This window comes from Cydia amplana, chromosome Z, assembly GCF_948474715.1.
Source record: "Cydia amplana chromosome Z, ilCydAmpl1.1, whole genome shotgun sequence".
NCBI classification, from domain to species: Eukaryota; Metazoa; Arthropoda; class Insecta; order Lepidoptera; family Tortricidae; genus Cydia; species Cydia amplana.
The window spans coordinates 34,936,667-34,955,870 of record NC_086096.1 but is presented as its reverse complement, the minus strand read 5'-3'; the positions used below and the strand labels follow the sequence as shown (position 1 = coordinate 34,955,870).

The 19,204-nt window shown below is 37.0% G+C and overlaps 1 protein-coding gene and 2 long non-coding RNA genes across 3 annotated transcripts; 2 read left to right on the top strand and 1 right to left on the bottom strand.

Annotated features, from left to right (window-relative positions):
* Positions 1-906: 906 nt before the first annotated feature.
* LOC134661758 (uncharacterized) lies at positions 907-1,861 on the bottom strand. Its single transcript, XR_010097989.1, has 2 exons — positions 1,600-1,861; positions 907-1,289 (listed from the first exon to the last, which is right to left on the bottom strand). It is a non-coding gene; the product is annotated as an uncharacterized LOC134661758 (long non-coding RNA).
* LOC134661757 (uncharacterized) lies at positions 1,309-2,621 on the top strand. Its single transcript, XR_010097988.1, has 2 exons — positions 1,309-1,544; positions 1,848-2,621. It is a non-coding gene; the product is annotated as an uncharacterized LOC134661757 (long non-coding RNA).
* A 685-nt stretch (positions 2,622-3,306) lies between these two features.
* On the top strand, positions 3,307-9,308 carry LOC134661208 (vitellogenic carboxypeptidase-like). Its single transcript, XM_063517175.1, has 8 exons — positions 3,307-3,371; positions 3,483-3,766; positions 4,509-4,627; positions 5,134-5,304; positions 5,696-5,863; positions 6,243-6,499; positions 7,023-7,154; positions 9,163-9,308. Exons 1-8 carry the CDS (start codon positions 3,337-3,339, stop codon positions 9,299-9,301), a joined length of 1,305 nt encoding a protein of 434 aa, XP_063373245.1. The 5' UTR covers positions 3,307-3,336; the 3' UTR covers positions 9,302-9,308.
* The last annotated feature ends 9,896 nt before the right edge of the window (positions 9,309-19,204 follow it).

Genomic DNA, 19,204 nt, shown 5'->3' with positions numbered 1-19,204 from the left:
AAGTTCCGACTTAACGGAAACGGAAACGGAGCTCCGTAACATCCCTGCTATAGACTATATAGCGCAGTTAGCTCAGTGATTCGGATAACGCCACTACGATGAGTGAGTGAAACATGCGCTTTGTATAGCTGTTTCCCGCTTGCACGTGAAGTTCGCCAAAGATTACGAAGGCTAGGCTCTACTAATATTATCCTCTAGCTGCCCAGACACCTATAAAAAGGTCTCGTGTTCCATTCTAAGTTGATTCTTATTTTTGACAAGTCAAAGTTGAATTTTCATTGGCAAGCTCTGACGTCTGGGTGACTAGAGGTTATAAATACGAAAGTAACTATGTCTGTCTGACTGTCTGTTACCTGTAAACCGATCTAGATGAAATTCGGTATGGAGATAGTTTGAGGCCGATTGAAGGACGTATGGTAGTTTCCATCAATCACCATCGTCATTTCACAGACGAAGTCGCGGCAGAAGCTAGTACCTATAATTCTTAAGACTGTCTCATACCACGAGTAACGATCAAGTGGTTTTCCAAAGGTCAGTTTTCCAATCAAGGTAAAAGCGCAATTTTCCACTGCGTACTGGAATGTAATGCGGTAAAATTAGCTTTCAGTTCAAATGAAACTGGTAACCAATCAAATGGGCTGACTTTTATTTTGTTGTCGTTTTTGTTCGTTAAGGGGCCCACTGATTAACAGTCCGCCGGACGGTATCGGCCTGTCAGTTGTTCGGAACTGTCAAATTTTTGTCCATAAAAGCGCAATTTTCCACTGTGTACTGGAATATAATGCGGTAAAATTAGCTTTCAGTTCAAATGAAACTGGTAACCAATCAAATGGGCTGACTTTTATTTTGTTGTCGTTTTTGTTCGTTAAGGGGCCCACTGAATAAAAAAAATAATGATTAAAAAAAAAGACCGCACCCGTGACGGATATATATAGTATGCCAAAAAATCACAAATAATTCGTAGAATAACCATCTGCGAGGATATTACCGTATTTGTTGAGGTTCTTGAGATATTTTGATTTTTTGTTCCGGCTCCATACATTTTTTTGAAAAAAAAAATCATAACTCTACTATTTTCAACTCAAATCGTCTGAAACTTATCACTTAGCATAAACACACTAAGCAAAACCCATTTCAATCAAAAAAATCTTAAAATGTTGACTTTGGTTTTTGTGTTTTGTCCATAAAAACAATTAATGATTAAAAAAAACCCCCACCCGTGAGGGATATATGTAGTATGCCAAAAAATCACAAATAATTCGTAGAATAACCGTCCGCGAGGATATTACCTCGCTCAGCTGGTGTTGGGGTTCTTGAGATATTTTGATTTTCTTTTCCGGCTCCATATATTTTTTTTTGAAAAAAATCATAAGTCTACTATTTTCAACTCAAATCGTCTGAAACTTATAACTTAGCATAAACACACTAAGCAAAACCCATTTCAATCAAAAAAATCTTAAAATGTTGACTTTTGATTTTGTGCTTTTTCCATAGAAACAATTAATGATTTAAAAAAAAAGCCGCACCCGTGACGGATATATGTAGTATGCCAAAAAAATCACAAATAATTCGTGGAATAAACGTTCGCGAGTATATTACCGTATTTGTTGCGGTTCTTGAGATATTTTGATTTTTTGTTCGGCTCCATACATTTTTTTTGAAAAAAATCATAACTCTACTATTTTCAACTCAAATCGTCTGAAACTTATAACTTAGCATAAACACACTAAGAAAAACCCATTTCAATCAAAAAATCTTAAAATGTTGACTTTTGATTTTGTGCTTTTTCCATAGAAACAATTATTGATTTAAAAAAAAAAAGCCGCACCCGTGACGGATATATGTAGTATGCCAAAAAAATCACAAATAATTCGTAGTATAATCACCTGCGAGGATATTACCGTTTATATCGCGGTTCTTGAGTAATAATGTTTTCTTTTCCGGCTCCATATATTTTTTTTTGAAAAAAATCATAAGTCTACTATTTTCAACTCAAATCGTCTGAAACTTATAACTTAGCATAAACACACTAAGCAAAACCCATTTCAATCAAAAAAATCTTAAAATGTTGACTTTTGATTTTGTGCTTTTTCCATAGAAACAATTAATGATTTAAAAAAAAAGCCGCACCCGTGACGGATATATGTAGTATGCCAAAAAAATCACAAATAATTCGTGGAATAAACGTTCGCGAGTATATTACCGTATTTGTTGCGGTTCTTGAGATATTTTGATTTTTTGTTCGGCTCCATACATTTTTTTTGAAAAAAATCATAACTCTACTATTTTCAACTCAAATCGTCTGAAACTTATAACTTAGCATAAACACACTAAGAAAAACCCATTTCAATCAAAAAATCTTAAAATGTTGACTTTTGATTTTGTGCTTTTTCCATAGAAACAATTATTGATTTAAAAAAAAAAAGCCGCACCCGTGACGGATATATGTAGTATGCCAAAAAAATCACAAATAATTCGTAGTATAATCACCTGCGAGGATATTACCGTTTATATCGCGGTTCTTGAGTAATAATGTTTTCTTGTTCCTGCTCCATACATTTTTTTTGAAAAAAATTCGTAACTCGACAATTTTCATTTCAAATCGTCTAAAATTCATAGGTTACCATAACAATGCCTGGCAAAACCTATTTCAATAAAAAAAACACAAAAATAACAACTTCGGTTTCTATGTATTGAGAGCCGAATTTCAGCCCACAGTGGGCCCCTTTAGAGTTTTTTGGTGAATAGATAGAGTTCCCTATTCTGAGCAATACAAACGCCATTTCACCGTATGACCTAAAATCTTCCCTTGAATTACGAAAACTTATAGAAAAGGTATATTTTTCATCCCAAATTGGGATATCGTGTACGCCCTGAAAAAGGAGCCATTTTAGCTGCTGTTTTAGTTAATACAGTTTATACTAAATAAACTATATCTATTTTGACCCGAGGACCCTTTAGTCTAGACACTAAAATACTAGTCCGCTGACCTACAATTGAGTGACTTGACCCAATAAAAGGCCTTAAAATTTTAGGTCACCTATCAATTAAAACTTCAACTCATAAATAACCTTTTAAAATGTATATTTAGGTTAGGTTAGGTTAGGTTAGGTTACCTATAATATTTGTGACATTCTCTAAGTGTCTCTAGGACTCTGGCAAAATTTCAATGTATATTAAATAGTATATTTCACACTTCGCACATAATTATACACGGTGGACTTATCGTTTAGTAACGTCGCAGTTTCGATTTTAAAAACATTCGTGCGCTGATTGTGAACATGGTAACATAATTAAAAAAAAGTGATCATAATATTTCACTATCTTTTTCGAATAATGAAGTGTTTCCTAATCCTTTTATACTTGTGTAGGTAAGAACACTTGACAAATAGTTTTTTTGACCAAATCAAAAGCAACTAGATAGAAAAAATTGCAAGTCAAATACAAACTTATAAAAATAGCATTTAAAGTTAAATTTTCAGCATCAAAACAACACAAGCGAGCCAAATCAATATTGAATCGATACCATCAAGCTATAGAGACAAGTATAAAGTAGAATCTCCAACATGGATAGGAGTGGACAGTTACGCCGGTTTCATTCCAGTCAAAAAGGAGTACGATTCGAGGCTCTTCTTCTGGTATTTTCCGACAAGAAATGCCGGTGATGACACGCCGTGGATAATATGGCTGCACGGAGGACCGGGAGTGTCGTCTTTAGTAGCCATTTTTGAAATAAATGGCCCCTTTACTATAAGTGGTGATAAAGGTATAGGTATACAATTAGTGTGTGTGTGTGATTATCATTGTCAGGCGACAATTGTCAGTTGATATGGCATCTGTAACGTTTATTACGAACGTTGCCCTTTGAAATTGAAATGTGACGTTCCACTTATTGTACCGTAAAATGGGGTGAGTAGGGTCAAAACTGAAATTCAAACCTCGATAACATTTTATTTCTACATATGAAAACTGAATGGTGTGTACTTATTATAATAAGTGTTCCGGACGTTTGTATTTTAGTTTTTATTTTATTATGGGTAGTTCCATTTCATAACTTTGACGATAAAGAGGAAAACCCACCTCACCCCGTAGTGCCTAGTATTTCAAGTGAGAGGGGTTTTCATACAAAGGTGGTTTTGGAAGATTGTTGGATCGATTTTTTATTATTATGCGTATTACTAAAGCTCCATTTTAAATTGGAATATTTTGTAGCAGTAGCCTTAAAATCCCTTCTCACCCCCCTCTCAAGCCTTCTCTCCCCATTCATAACCCACCTCTCCCCGCGAAACCTACTCACCCCGTTTTACGGTACCTTATGGCGGTCGGCGCTTACATCGCGTAGTAGGTACCGCATTAGTATTGAGTCGCCACTAATAATGGCGTAAGCTGACCGCCATAAGGTACCTTTCGTAGTGGAATTTCACAACGTACGCATAAATATGCACAAATGAGCATAAGTGAATCCTTTCAAGCAGTCAGATTTGTACACACCTCTATTATATTCACAGTGCATTTGAGGAATTCTTCATGGACGAACGACTACTCAGTATTGTACATTGACAATCCTGTCGGTGCTGGCTTCAGCTATACATGCAACGACAAGGGGTATACGAGCAGTGAGGACGAAGTAAGTATGCCTACGCCGCGACACCAACCAACTTGACAATTCATACTAGAACAAATTAAATTATTTTCAGTAAATATTTTAATTTGTTATTATTTCGAGTAGTCACACTACTATATAAATTATAAACTGAAATAAATGTCATATACTCAGAAAAAATGACCCAAGCCTCTAGTGCCCCAGGCTCTAGTGTTCCAGCCTGGGGCACTAGAGGCTTGGGTCACTTTTTCTGAGTATATGACATTTATTTCAGTTTATAACTTGACAATTGTCATCTGACACTGACGATTTCCTGTATATTTCTGGGTCGGTAAGTAACGACGATATCTAGCATCAACTTGTTGGACAATTGCCACCGTGGTGAAACGCCGTGGGTTTATTAACTTATCTCACTTTACCATTAAATAGGACAGCTTGTTTTTTTAATCACCTGCAATAATTTACGGTGTACATTAATAGGTCATACTGAACTACTTTTACTATGGAAAATACTGTATTTATAATTGTAGGTAGGCGAACAGCTGCTGGAATTCCTACGGCAATTCCTGGCAATATTTCCTGAGCTGCGTCAGCGGCCACTGTTTGTCGCAGGCGAGTCGTATGCGGGCAAATACGTTCCTACACTAGCTGCGGCCTTGCATAGGAGCAGACGTGAGCCCGCCCACCAAGTCAATCTGAAGGTATGACTAATGAAAGCCTTATTGCAAGGATTTAAGGACTAGGCCAGAGCACGCTAGCTGCGAATGCGTAGACGCAGTAGACGTGCATGTGCGTTAAATTGTTGGAGCCGTGCACGCACACGTCACGCAAGCTGTGTGCAGTCCTCAGGCACAACACGTCTGGAAAGTGTATTCTTTATTAGAGTTAGACCAAGATAAGTCTGTAGCGATTTTGATAGCCTACACTGTGCAAGTGTTATTTAAAAAGTAAAACTTCAATGAAATTATGATGTATGAATAACGCCTGCACATTCTGTGCAATTTGGCGCACGGTCTCTCTACGTACTAGGCTAATAGGTATGATTTGCCAAATATGTCTTTACACTAATTAATTATTTGACGTAAATTCCAGGGTGTGATGATAGGCAATGGGCTGATCGATCCGCGAAGCATGATGCACTACACAGACTTGTGTCTCGTCCTCGGCCTGTTGGACGACCAACAGGGTACAGTCCTGAGGAAGTTGGAGACGGACGCCGTAAAACTCCTTGATGCTGGACGAATGGTAGATGCGTCTAATGTACGTACCTTCAGAGTCCATTTAAGTGAAATTCACACAGATTTCCAAGTGAGGAATTGCCACGATTAACGTCGTATTTTCATAGAATTTAGACGGTTAGACATTTGGTGGCATTGTCAAACTCCTATCTCTACTCTTTTATGTCTAGAGTCCGCCCGAGGCGTCCGACAGTTCGTTTTCTCTTCTGTCGGACTCGGCAGGATACGGACGGACCGTTCTATAATGAGTCATCCTTTACTCGTAATACATCCGTCCGTATTAGTCTGAGTCCGGTTTTCTCACAGTATTTTTCTTATTCAAAGAGCTGTTAAGGCTGTTAATAAAAATCTGCTGTATTAACTATATTTAGATTAAATTTAATGTTTAAAATACATTTCAGAAATTCAACGAGACCATAGAATACATCAAAAGGCACAGCGGCGTCAGTTTCTTGAACTTCAACAAAGACGGAGCAGCTGTGTACACGTTTCTGGACTTGCTGAATAAACCTGACGTCAGGCAAAGCCTGCACGTTGGCAACGCGACGTTCAACGTCAACAACCAGCTGGTTTACGAGAGGATGCTGCCGGATTTTATGAATACAACTAAACCTTTCGTGGAAGAGTTGCTTGAACATTACGGGGTGCTTTGTTATAGGTATGTGTAAGAAGAGAAGAGAGTTCCCTCTTTTTGTATTAATTTCATAAATCTATAGATAGAATTTGTTCTATTAAGCGGAAGCGAGGCTTTAACTGATTTTTTTTTAATTTTGCCGAAAAAAACTTACAAGTACCGTGAGCGTGGCTCACTCCTCGCGTCACTACAAGTACCTACATGCGGCCCATACCAATTTTGGTGTCTTACCATAGTAGTTGCCGTCCCGTCACCGCTATGAAACGGACGCCTGCTCGCGCTTGCGCTACCTAGCGGTCATATTTGTCATAGTGTCGTCGTAATAGACGCGTTTTGTTAGAGAGTGAATCTTCTGTACCTAATTAGTACTATTATTTATTTATTCTGTGGTAATGCAGAAGTCTAAAAATCAAAGTAGGTATGGCGTAGCATGCATTACAGCCCCAAAAGTCAAAAATAGGCGCTCTTGCCCCATGAGACTTTTAGTCACAACATCAATCTGATTTCGATGGCTTTGACGTATCAACACTTACACCTTACACTTCAGTGGGCAGTTCGACGTGATCTTGCCGTACTGGGGGTCGAAACACACGTATGCTTCGCTACAGTGGTCTGGTCGAAGTGAATACGACGAAGCCCCACGGACGCAGATGAAAGACGATACGGGTCGTGTGGTGGGGTAAGAATTTTTCTATTCCAAAGTTTGATTGAGTGTAAGGCCTGAGTGGACGCTCGAAGCGGAGCGTTCGGCGGGGCGTGCAGCGTGGCGTCGGGCTCACAAGTAAGTAATTTGAGCAGCGTGCACTAAGGCCGTTCCTATACATTTGCATTTGTTTAACATGCACGCCGCACGCCCCGCCCCGCTGTACGCCCAACTCGAACGTCCACTCAGGCCTTACACTTATACTTACACAGAGTTGAAACACTCGAGACTGTTAAGAGGAAAAGGGACGACTGCCTCTCCATAGAATAGTAGTCTTCATTTTCCTCTCTAGATATTAACATTACAGTCTGATTTATAAAACTAGGAATACTAGGATGCTATTTGAGTCGTCAAATTAACAGAACACGGCTAAATTATAGAAAGTAGAAAATACTGTAAACTTTTTCGAAAGGTAAGCTTTGAACATTTCAGTCTCGGAATTCTTATCACATTTTATTATTACCTATACCTACTTTGGTAATATGTTTAGTTAGTTACCCTCAAAGTGATTCTTTTTCTGTGTCATAAAAATATGTACTACACATAAGTTTCGTACAAATCGTACATAAATAGCAAATCAGCACAAAAATCGTGCAAAATCGGTTCTATCAAAATCGGCTGTGTGAAAACGTTATAGTCAGGCAAACTTCATTACGCGTATCTGGGGGCACGGCAGTGCCCCCGCCAAGTCGAGCGCGAAGCAAACAATGCCGTACCATCCTTTACTGGAACCATTTCGCCGCATTTTCAGGCCCCTATTTGAGAACCTCTGGATAAGACCAGAACGCAGAAATTTTCGTCATCCAGTAAGCTGTAATCACATACTTAAAATCCAAAATTTTAAGTCTGTAGGTCATTTAGTTCCGAAGTTAAGCGAAAGCAAAGTTTCGCATTTATGACACTCATTCATTCACTTACTCATGATCATCAGAATAGAATTAGTACTTCCCATAAACTCAGAGAGCTGAAATTTGGTACAGAGATAGGGTTTAATGGCCACATAAAGGATAAACCTAAAAATATTACAATATCAGTCACGTTTTAAAGATCTAAGAACTGCATAAGTATGTTTGTAATCCCATATAAATATATGATATTACAAAGTTACTGTTGCAGTTCCTACAAATAGTAGGTAAAGGTACATTACGATGTAAGATGTGAGTATGAATAAAGATATGTTTAGTTATGATATGTGTATACATAGTATGGGTACGAGTACCCGAAAAGAAGGACTGCCTACAAAAAGAGATGAGATCCCATCAAAAACATTACATGTAAAAAGGTGCAAGTCTCGCAACGCTTTTACTACAAAAAAGTTTTGAGATGTAATGTGAAACCAAGTCGGTTAGTGCCAGGGGGTGTTAAAACCGTATCAATAAGATATCTTTAATTTGTAATACATATAATGACTTGGCAATCGGACATAATGCTTTACTCGTACCGTACTCGTAAATATGCAATTAGCGCTAGCGTTATGTCCAATTAGAATTATTTTTAATAGGTGACGATGATCCTTTTGTCATTATGCAGCCATGCGATGGCCAAGTCATTATACGTATTACAAATTAAAGATATCTTATTGATACGGTTTTAACACCCCCTGGTACTGATTAAAATAACCGACTTGGTTTCACATTACATCTCAAAACTTTTTTGTACTAAAAGCGTTGCGAGACTTGCACCTTTTTACATGTAATGTTTTTGATGGGATTTAATATTCTTTAACATAATTATTTGTAAACTGTTTAGACGGCAACGGTTTCACTCACTTAGATGGGCGAGTGCACGAAGGGCAGCCGCCGTGAGCACTCGAGCCTGCGGAAGGACCCCCGAAGAGCCCGAAATATGTCGCCAATAGCAACTAAAAACCTAAGTGAGTGAAACCGTTGTCGTCTAAACAGTTTAAAATATATCTCACGAAAGTTTAATTTCGTTAATTATTTATATTTCAAAATAATGCATTGGTATAAATTGGTTGTTACAGTTACAGGAAGAGCGGCGGGCGGTTCACCGAAGCGTTAATACGGGGAGCTGGCCACATGGCCCCGAAAGACAAGCCTCTTGTGGTCAAAGCCATGATCGACGACTTTATACGCGAATATAGCAAATCAGTTACTTCTTGACAAATTTTAAATAGGCATTAAACGAGTATTAAATAATAGAAAACCTATAGATATAAATACTTCTTCTTCCTCGCGTTGTCCCGGCATTTTGCCACGGCTCATCGGAGCCTGGGGTCCGCTTGGCAACTAATCCCAGTAATTGTCGTGAGCACTAGTTTTTACGAAAGCGACTGCCATCTGACCTTCCAACCCAGAGGGTAAACTAGGCCCGTATTGGGATTAGTCCGGTTTCCTCACGATGTTTTCCTTCACCGAAAAGCGACTGGTAAATATCAAATCATATTTCGTACATACGTTCCCAAAAACTCATTGGTACGAGCCGGGGTTCGAACTCGCGACCTCCGGATTGCAAGTCGCACGCTCTTACCGCTAGTCCACCAGCGCTTTTTAGAGCGCTATAGAGAGAAATACTTAAAATTATCTAATTTCTTCTTCTTCAAAAGAATACCCCAGAAGGTCCGTCTGCGGCATTGACCCTACCGCGTTGCCTTATGAACTAATTTCCCTATTAGTCAGTAATACGGTCAAGGAGGTCATCATAATATGCTATCAATACTCATCATTCGCTTGCCCTTGTCCTTGTCCCATTCACTTGGAATCGGCGCAGCATGTCTTTTCTTCCATACTTCTCTATCGCCCGTCATCTCATCGTTCACTTGCCTTCATATCATCTCTCACACAGTCCATACACCTTTTCCTCGGTTTTCCTCTCCTCGTACTTTCCTCCACATTCATTCGTAATACCTTTCTCGTCATATAACTTTCATCCATACTATCTATACTGCATAGGTACCTACCACCTACAGTGAACTAACGTGGACGTTTGCAGTAATGAAGAATTATTTTTGAAAAGCGTGTAACCATTCTTTAGTCAACACCCTGCAATCCATCGTGGCTAATTGGAAAGTCCAGCTACTTTACAACGTTATGCTCTACTTTTAATATTGGCGAATTAATCAGAAATCGTATGAAAGCCGTTTTTAAAAGAAGCTAACTGTACATGTACTTATCATCATCATCATCATAACTTAAGAGCTTTGCTCTTGTCGGTGGAGTAATCGCCAATCATTCCTTTCTTGTGCCAGTCTTTTAATTTCCTCTACGACGTATCATTTTTTATTTGGCTAAGATAAGTTATTCTAGGTTTCCCTTCTTCTCTTGTCTTTTCAATCCTGCCTTCCAAGATGTTCAGGAAAATTTTTTCTCTTGTTTTTTCAATCCTGCGTGCCAAGATGTTCAGGAAAAACTTGTCACTTAACATTGTCAATTTTGCTTCCCATGCTTTCAGCCAGTTATTCATACATCCATTAATAAATTACCTATGTGAATGTAAACACACTCCATGATAAGCCGAAAAGCTAATTGAAATGACGTATTCCACGAAAACGCAGTATGATTCAATTTGCATAGCATTAAATGTTAAAGTGACTTCCGTGACTATTTATAATTTATGCAGCAGAATATGGACAGAAATGGCTAACAATTTTTGGGTGGAACTTTTAAATTTGTATTCATGTTACAGCCTCTCCACTCAACTTTTGTGGATTATAATGTACTTAACACGGTAATATAGGTACCTAATGTAGCAGCGTACCCTGTTAACTATGTACAGTTTTCGCTCCTATGGACGTTAGTTATACAGCTTGTGGGCATGTACAGTCGCCATCGGATATATCAAAGCGGGTCACAAATATCTGAACATGCCTGTATTGTCAGGGCGTTAGAGTGCGTGTTTAGATATTGTGAGCACCTTGGCCGCTCCGATATATATGTACCTATTTGATTATACTATTATTTACCTATTTGATGGCGACTGTATGTAGGTAATGGTTTTGTCATAAGGTAGGTTAGGTTAGGTAGGAGTAAGGTAGGAGTAAGTGAATAAAAGGAGTAAGTTACTTTTCATGTAGATAAGGGTTAATTAAGAAAATTAACCTTTATAACTTTTGGGTATGTCTACAGGAAAAACGGAACACAGTTTTGTGTTTGACCCATTTATATACAAATTCAAATTTTTACAAGCAGAAACGTCTGCGAACGCCCATCCAACGAGTAAGTAAACCCATTTATATAGGTACAGTTAAAACATGCTAATCCTCTGAAATATGTAGTTATAGAAAACAACAATAAGCTTTTTCTCCTAGTTTTAACTAATTAGGTAATTAGTGAGGGAGCGCATGTTTATGCAACAAATTCTGTAATTTATCAATTTACGAGTATCCATTAATTACATTAACGGCGAAAACGCTGACTCACCTAAAAGCCGAAGATAATCAAGTGACGTACCTACTACACCTACGTGTTAGGTGTACAGGGTGCCTGTGATTTTGGGGCTTAAATAAAAGCATCACCACAAATTATATAATAGTTCTCATCACTTCTCCTACTCAAAGTAAAATATTTTGGTCTTAAACTTTTTAAATAAACGCGCAAATTGGTACACGTTTTTTGTTCAAAAGTAGATATTTAGTTCCATGTTGGCCTATTTTTTAACTTAGCTTTATCAGAAGTGTAACACATTCATTGCCACCCAGCCAAACAAGACATCCGCGCCAGGCCACAAAAATGTCTTTATACCTATAAAGGTGTAGTGCCACGATCCCGACTATCGCGTCGTCAGGCCTGGGAACGGCATCATAAAATACCCGATAGTCGTATCGTAATCCTGCCACATGATTATTTGATAAATATTTATATTGGTCCATGGTTTTAAGCCCCTTGTTAAAAGCTCCCAGTATAATGTAAGCCTCACGCTCTCCCCTCTAAAGGATTAAGATAACACCGTACCGATAAAACATTTTGGCAGGAAGCCTCATTGTTTGTTTGCATATAATTATAATAAAACTGATATTGTTACTAGGAGTAGGTAAGATAACCGTTAAGGATTCGATACACGTTCAAAACTAAGCTCTGGGGCCTTACCATGATGTCCTTATGACGTGACGTGTAGTACCTAAGAACTTAGGTACTACACGTCACGGCACGGGTTAGGTAAGAACTTATACTGCCTGTTGTCTCTTCCACAACCGCCACTCACTTTAATTTTTATTGTTTAACATTATATTTATTAAGTTTTTGTAGTCTAGTTAAGTCGTTAACCACGTCCCACGTTTTGTTGTGTTTTGCTAATGTTATAATAATGGTATGTCTTTTAATTTTTCTTTTTTATAATGTGTGCTTTTTTATAATTTCGTGCTGTAAAAGATCATGGCCCTGACGGAAGACCAGCGCTAGCCTAACCAGGCTAGCACCAAGCTGAGTCGGGACCATTTCGTGGCTATTATGTTGTTGTGTTACATGTTGTTTTCTTTTATTTTTGTCACGAATAAACGCTCTCTATTCTCTATTCTATTCTATTCTTATTGCGATTCTGTTTAGGACCTAAAATGAATTGCTAAGGGACGGAGTTATGCGACTTATATAGCTCCGTCCTTTAGCAATTCAGTTTAGGTCCTAAACAGAATCGCAATAAGGACATCATGGTAAGGCACCAGGGGCCTTATTCGACATGCCACTTTTGACGTCGCATGTTGAAGTTCATTTGAATCTGAACAATCATGGGTTGTCGAATAGGTAAAGTGTGTCACCTGTCAGTGAATCTCATGTAAACAAATCATTTCATCGCTAGACTTGGTTGTCTATTGGTATGGCCGCCATGTTTGGATTTATGACATTTAAAAGGGGATTCTATGGCATAGAGTAAACTGCATTTCTATTTTCTATAGTTTTTTGATTCCCCTACTCGACGCAAGATGGAGTTAACAGTCAAATTTCGATCTTGGCGTTATAAAAATAAACCGCAAGAACATGACATGCAGTTGCGTTGGTGTAGATCTATCATGAAAACGAATATATGACAATTGTCCAGAATTAAAAAAAACTTGACAATAAACATACAGCAATACATATACCACTAAATGTCAAAAAGAAAACAGATTTAGTATAATTACTAGGTAACAAATTATATATAAAGTTTAAATTTTAAACCAATCGTCGTGGGTCCTAACCCCGGCTCTTAGCAATGAACTCTTGTAACTTGTGTGAAAAATATCATTTGATATTACACCAATTACTTTATGGTGAAGTAAAATATCATGAGTCATGAGGTAGACGGAGTAGCCAGTAGCCACAATAAGCTATATTTTTGTCCTCTGGGTTAGATGGCAGTGAAATAGGGAGAGATAGTGAAGAATGCGGCAAAATAAGCATTTATTGTGTTGTTAGTAGTTAGTAGACTAGTTTTTTTTTCTAAAAATGAAAATTGACGCAACAGCAAGCTCATAGCCCCCTATGAGCCAGTCTGTTAGGTGCAGGCTTAAGGGCTAATCCCGGGGGAAGCGGAGCGTCGGCGACTAGCTGGTGCATCTGCTTATTAACCTCTTCTCACTTTTACCTCAGGTCCTTTGATTAATAAATTAAGGTAAAATTCGTAAGAACTAGTGCCTGTGTCATATTCTAAATTGGACGCTATGCCTAATTAGTTGTTATAAATTAAATACAATAATTATTTATTTAATTAAATTTATAACAACGCAACGTAGGGTTATTCATGATGAATTTTAATGGCTTATATAAGACAGCGGTCGTATATTGCCTCAGAAATTTGGATTTTGTCAGTTTGAATGAACAGCAAACTGGAGACATTGAGATTAATTTTAAACTTATTATTTTAGGTGTTCGTAACAAATATGGTATTGACAGACATTGACGGAAAATCGCGAAAACCCGGCCAGGTGCGTCGGACCACGCAAAACGGAGGAGGATTCCATACTTACTTCTTCTACTATGTATCCATATGCCAAAATAGCAACAAAAAAGCCGAACAAAAATACCGTTTCTTCGCAGCACTAGATTTCAGTCCTTTTTTTAGAAAAGTAATATGTTTAGGTACATAATATATATATATATGTAAGTAATTTTGTTATGTGAAACTTATATGTTGTGTTACGAGACTTACGAGTAGGTAACTTTAAACTTTAACAGCCTAACAGATCCCAATAAGGCCTAGTTTACCCTCTGGGTTGGAAGGTCAGATGGCAGTTGCTTTCGGAAAAACTAGTGCCTACGCCAATCCTTGGGATTAATTGTCAAGCGAACAATAGGTTCTCATGATCCGTGGCAAAATCGAGATAACGCGAGGAAGAATAACTTTGTCACAAGAATATTTGGCCAAATATAAATCCTTACTCTCGTGTATTTGACCTACCTACTCGTATTGAGTCGTATTTTGCCACCTAGTAGCCTCGAATTGGTTGTTATATGTGGCTTTCCATAAATTAAGGGTCCTTATGCTTCAATAAGGACGTTTTCATGGGGTCCCGTTGTTTCCCATAAAGTTTTAAGTCATAATAGATTTGTTTTATGGCAATCCTGAAAAGTGACGCGTTTCTGAACCAAATGAATTATGACTAACGAAAATTCGAGCAAACAATACATTATGGCTTAAAACTATTTGGGAAACAATAGAGACCCCGTTTTCATCTGAAGTTGCAATAGAAATTGAAAAAGCCACATTTTTCAAGCTTTTACTTAGTTTCATCTGTCCCGTTGGTTGTCTGTCTGTTCCAATGTGGTTCCAATCAAATCATGCAAATTAAATCCCAACAAAAACATAAATGTGAAATGAGAGCCAAGTTCAATATTCAGAATACGTGTCGTTGTTGACTCGCCGACAAAAGAATTGAGATCTATATGGGTGCCAAGTTCTGTGCTGTGTAGAAAATCCTGAAATTATAAAGGATTTGTCTTGGCAGCAGCAGTTTGCCTAAGCTGAAAAGGAGACCCTCGCTAACGCGCGGTTAATTGTCAAAAAGTTTCAGTTTCACATTTTTTCTTTTGTATACGCCTTATAGTCTACTTTCATTCCAAATATCAAGTTTCTAAGTAATCTAGAAGTGGGTTAGGTTTTTGGTCTATAAGTATTTTTTTTTTCCATCGATATATCAATAATTTCCAGTTTTCAGATTTTTCCCTCTATATGCACCTAATAGTCTACCTTGATGCCAAATATCAAGTTTCTAAGTCATCTAGAAGTGGGTTAGGTTTTTGGTCTATAAGTATTAATTATTTTTTTCCATCGAAATATCAATAATTTCCAGTTTTCACATTTTTCCTTCTATATGCACCTAATAGTCTACTTTGATGCCAAATATCAAGTTTCTAAGTGATCTAGAAGTGGGTTAGGTTTTTGGTCTATAAGTATTAATTATTTTTTTTCCATCAAAATATCAATCATTTCCAATTTTCACATTTTTCCTTCTATATACACCTAATAGTCTACCTTGATGCCAAATTTCAAGTTTCTAGGTCACCTGGAAGTGGGTTAGGTTTTTGATCTATATGTCAGTCAGTCACAAAAATGCCGGTTTTTAAACGTTAATTTATCAATAACCGTTTGAGCTATGTTTATGAAATAGTGTATTTTGAACAAGCTAAGGGACTTGAATACATGTGCCAAATTTCATGTGTGTAGGTTAAGTAGGTTTCAAGTTGTGAAGGGGTCAAAAGTAGCTCGAAATGGTTCGTGTAATATTACACACGGTTGCTGCGTCGCCAGTTCCTTTTTCTTTGAACTTGGCTGGACACGCTACCGCGTGTCTAGTTTGACCCACTTCTCGGGTGTTCAATGAAGCTGAAAATTTACATAAGTACATAATATGTAATATGGGTGACAATACAATATTTTTATGGTTACCATCGAGCTGATCTGATGGTGATGATACAGACAGTGGTCTTTTAAGTCTTTTTAACTTTGTGATAAAACAACGCAACTTAATTATATTTGAAAATATTTAAAGAAAAATACAGTCAGAAATTAGAAATTTTGTTATCTAACCTCTCTATCACTCTTGCATATTCGAGCGATAAAGCAGGCAAATAGCTGAGTTTCGATTTTCGCACTTCCCGATAGGCCCCTTTGTAAACAAACCGCCTTGATGTGTCTATGTCAAATTATTAATTGTCTGTGAAAACTTGTTAAAAAAAAGTTTAAAACAAAGGCGTAGGCAAAGAGTAGTATAATATGTATATAGCTGGTCAACCAAATCTTGTCAGTAAAAAAAGGCACGAAATTCAAATCTTCCATGGGACGATTTCACTGGGGACGATATCCCTTCGCGCCTACATTTTTCAAAATTGCCGCCTTTTTCTACTGTCAAGATCTGGTTGACCAAGTATACCTATATAGCGCTGGCGGTACACCGAGAAATTCAGTAAAATGCTGCAAATGATGTTAAAGGTATGAAAATCGGTACGATTGATCTGTAGAACATTTGAAACAATTTGACCCGAAGCACCAACAAATAAAAAAAAAACGAGAGGAGTTATGACGTCATCTTTTTTTGTAAGGAATAAAAAAATATTGTTTAAAAACCTATCATGTTTGGTATTAAACGAAAGGGCTTTCTGAGCCGATTCCAAACATATATCACATCATTACATTTCAGTATTTTTTTTTTTAATTATAATATAAATAATTTTCAAAACATACCAATTAAGTTTGGGTTTCTCCAGATACAATACGGTAAGTTTTTTTTGTAAAATATACCTCTAATCTTATACCTAATATCCTCATATCTAACCCTAATAAAGCAATTTTGAAATTATATACATTTAGGTTTTTTTTATTTTTCAATTTTACATAGTGTGATCTATGAATCTCTCAATTAAATATTTAAAAAGAAAGCATAAAATTAATATATAACGGTTTTTTTCAGAAAGTCGCTTATATCTCGGAATCTATAAGTCGTAGTGAAAATTGTCTATGTAATAATTAAGAAAGAATTAACCGAAAAAACTCACCTTTAACGTCCCCCCTTTCCCGAGTTCTCCACCCCCCACTCATCAGAACTTTTTCTTACTTAAAGCTTAGATATTACCAAAGGAACATGTAATAGTATTTTATGCAACTGTTGTTTAAGAGAGGTCAAAAAAGGCGAGTGGCGTGAGTAACAATAACAACAAACAACAACCGAAAATTGTTAATAAAGACGCCACTAGTATTTTTTGACTCAGTTAAACAACGTTGCATACAATACTTTTTCTACGACCAAGCACTTACTTTGAAATGCAATGAAATAATAATAAAAATGGATGATGATGATTGTTTCATGTCCTAATGTGATAGGTTGTTCAGTGCGTGGGATTCTTAAGGGGAACGAAAATTTTATTATTTTTGCGCTACGACGCACGGTTTAGGAGATACAGCCCTATAAATATTTTTCTTCCTCTTTTTCTTTTTTTTTCTTTTTTTTTTCTTTTTTTGTGTTTTTTAAATCTTACTTAGGGGTTTCTTAAAGGGGAACGAAAATTTGATTATTTTTGCGCTACGACGCACGGTTTAGGAGATACAGCATTATAAAGTTTTTTTTTGTGTTTTTTAATCTCTTTTTTGTGTTTTTTTTTAATATGAATTAGGGTTTCTTACAGAGGAATGAACATTTTAATATTTTTGCGCTACGACGCACGGTTTAGAAGATACAAAAAAAATTATGGTATTGTATCTGGAGAAGCCCAAACTTGGTATGTTTTGAAAACTATTTTTATTATAAATTATAATTTAAACAAAATGACTGAAATGTAACTATGTGATATATTTTTAGCATTGGCTCAGAAAGCCCTTTCGTTTAATACCATACACGATAGGTTTCTAAACATTTTTTTTTATTTCATACAAAAAAACCTGACGTCATAACTCCTCTCGTTTTTTTTATTTGTTGGCGCTTCGGGTCAAATTGTTTCAAATGTCCTAAAGATCAATCGTACCGATTTTCAGACCTTTAACACCATTTGCAGCATTTTACTGATTTTCGCGGTGTACCGCCAGCGCTAGAAGTGGGCAGCAAAGAGTAGTATAATATATAGAACAGTCGGCAGTCAACGTTTGTTCCTAATAAATATAACATTGATGAATCAAGGCGGTTTGTTTAAAGAGGGCCTGCCGCGATACCAATTTCGTTATCTGCCACCATTAAATTTCGCTCGTATATGCAAGAGTGATAGAGAGGCAGATAACGAAATTTCCCCCCACCCCCCTTTGGATGGTTCTTGTTTGAGTTATAATGTCACTGTATTGAGGACTCAACCTTTCCATTTTTAAAGTGTTTTTATATCGACATGACACTGGCTACTGTAGTAAATGCCAAAAAAGAAAAAAAAAACGCTGTCATAGTAATCGTCAATCGAAATAAACAACGTAATATCCAAGAAAAATTTGCAAAATAGTATATGATAAATATGTAAAACATCATTAATTATCGAATTAAGATTACATACAACTTTGTGTAAAAAAAATTGAGGCAATTATACAGCCCGATTATACGGGTTACATTTTGAAAAAGATGATTATCTTGGAAAGAAGAGCAAATATACATAGGTGAACATAATGGTGAACAAAGGTATAGTAAAATAGGTAGGGACATAATTCAGGGTTTGCTTGTCTGGTCCACGCATGCTGTACCTATCACGACCACGGCACGGCCGTCTCCTGCTAACTTTTCGCTATAATAGTAAAATCATAGGTCTAATACCTATGATTTTAATATTATAGCGAACAATATTTCATGTTCATGATCTCGAATTTAAGACTTTAGCTTAGATTTATGGCGTGCGGCCTAACGCGCGTTGCCTCTATGAGGAGCTGTCAAAGCGCTTTATATCTGTATGCTTTTGATGATGCGGATCAGCATTCTTATCCAGCGGGGCAAGCGGCCAGCCTGCAGAAGGGCACCCTACCGCACTTGGTAGGTCACTACACTCACTACCAGGATTTAGGGCTAATAATTTATTTATAAGTTTTAATACCTTTAAACGAGCAATTCTTGTATATTTATTTATTTATTTATATGTATATATATTTCGGGGATCTCGGGAACGGCTCTAAACGGATTTAGATGAAATTTGCTA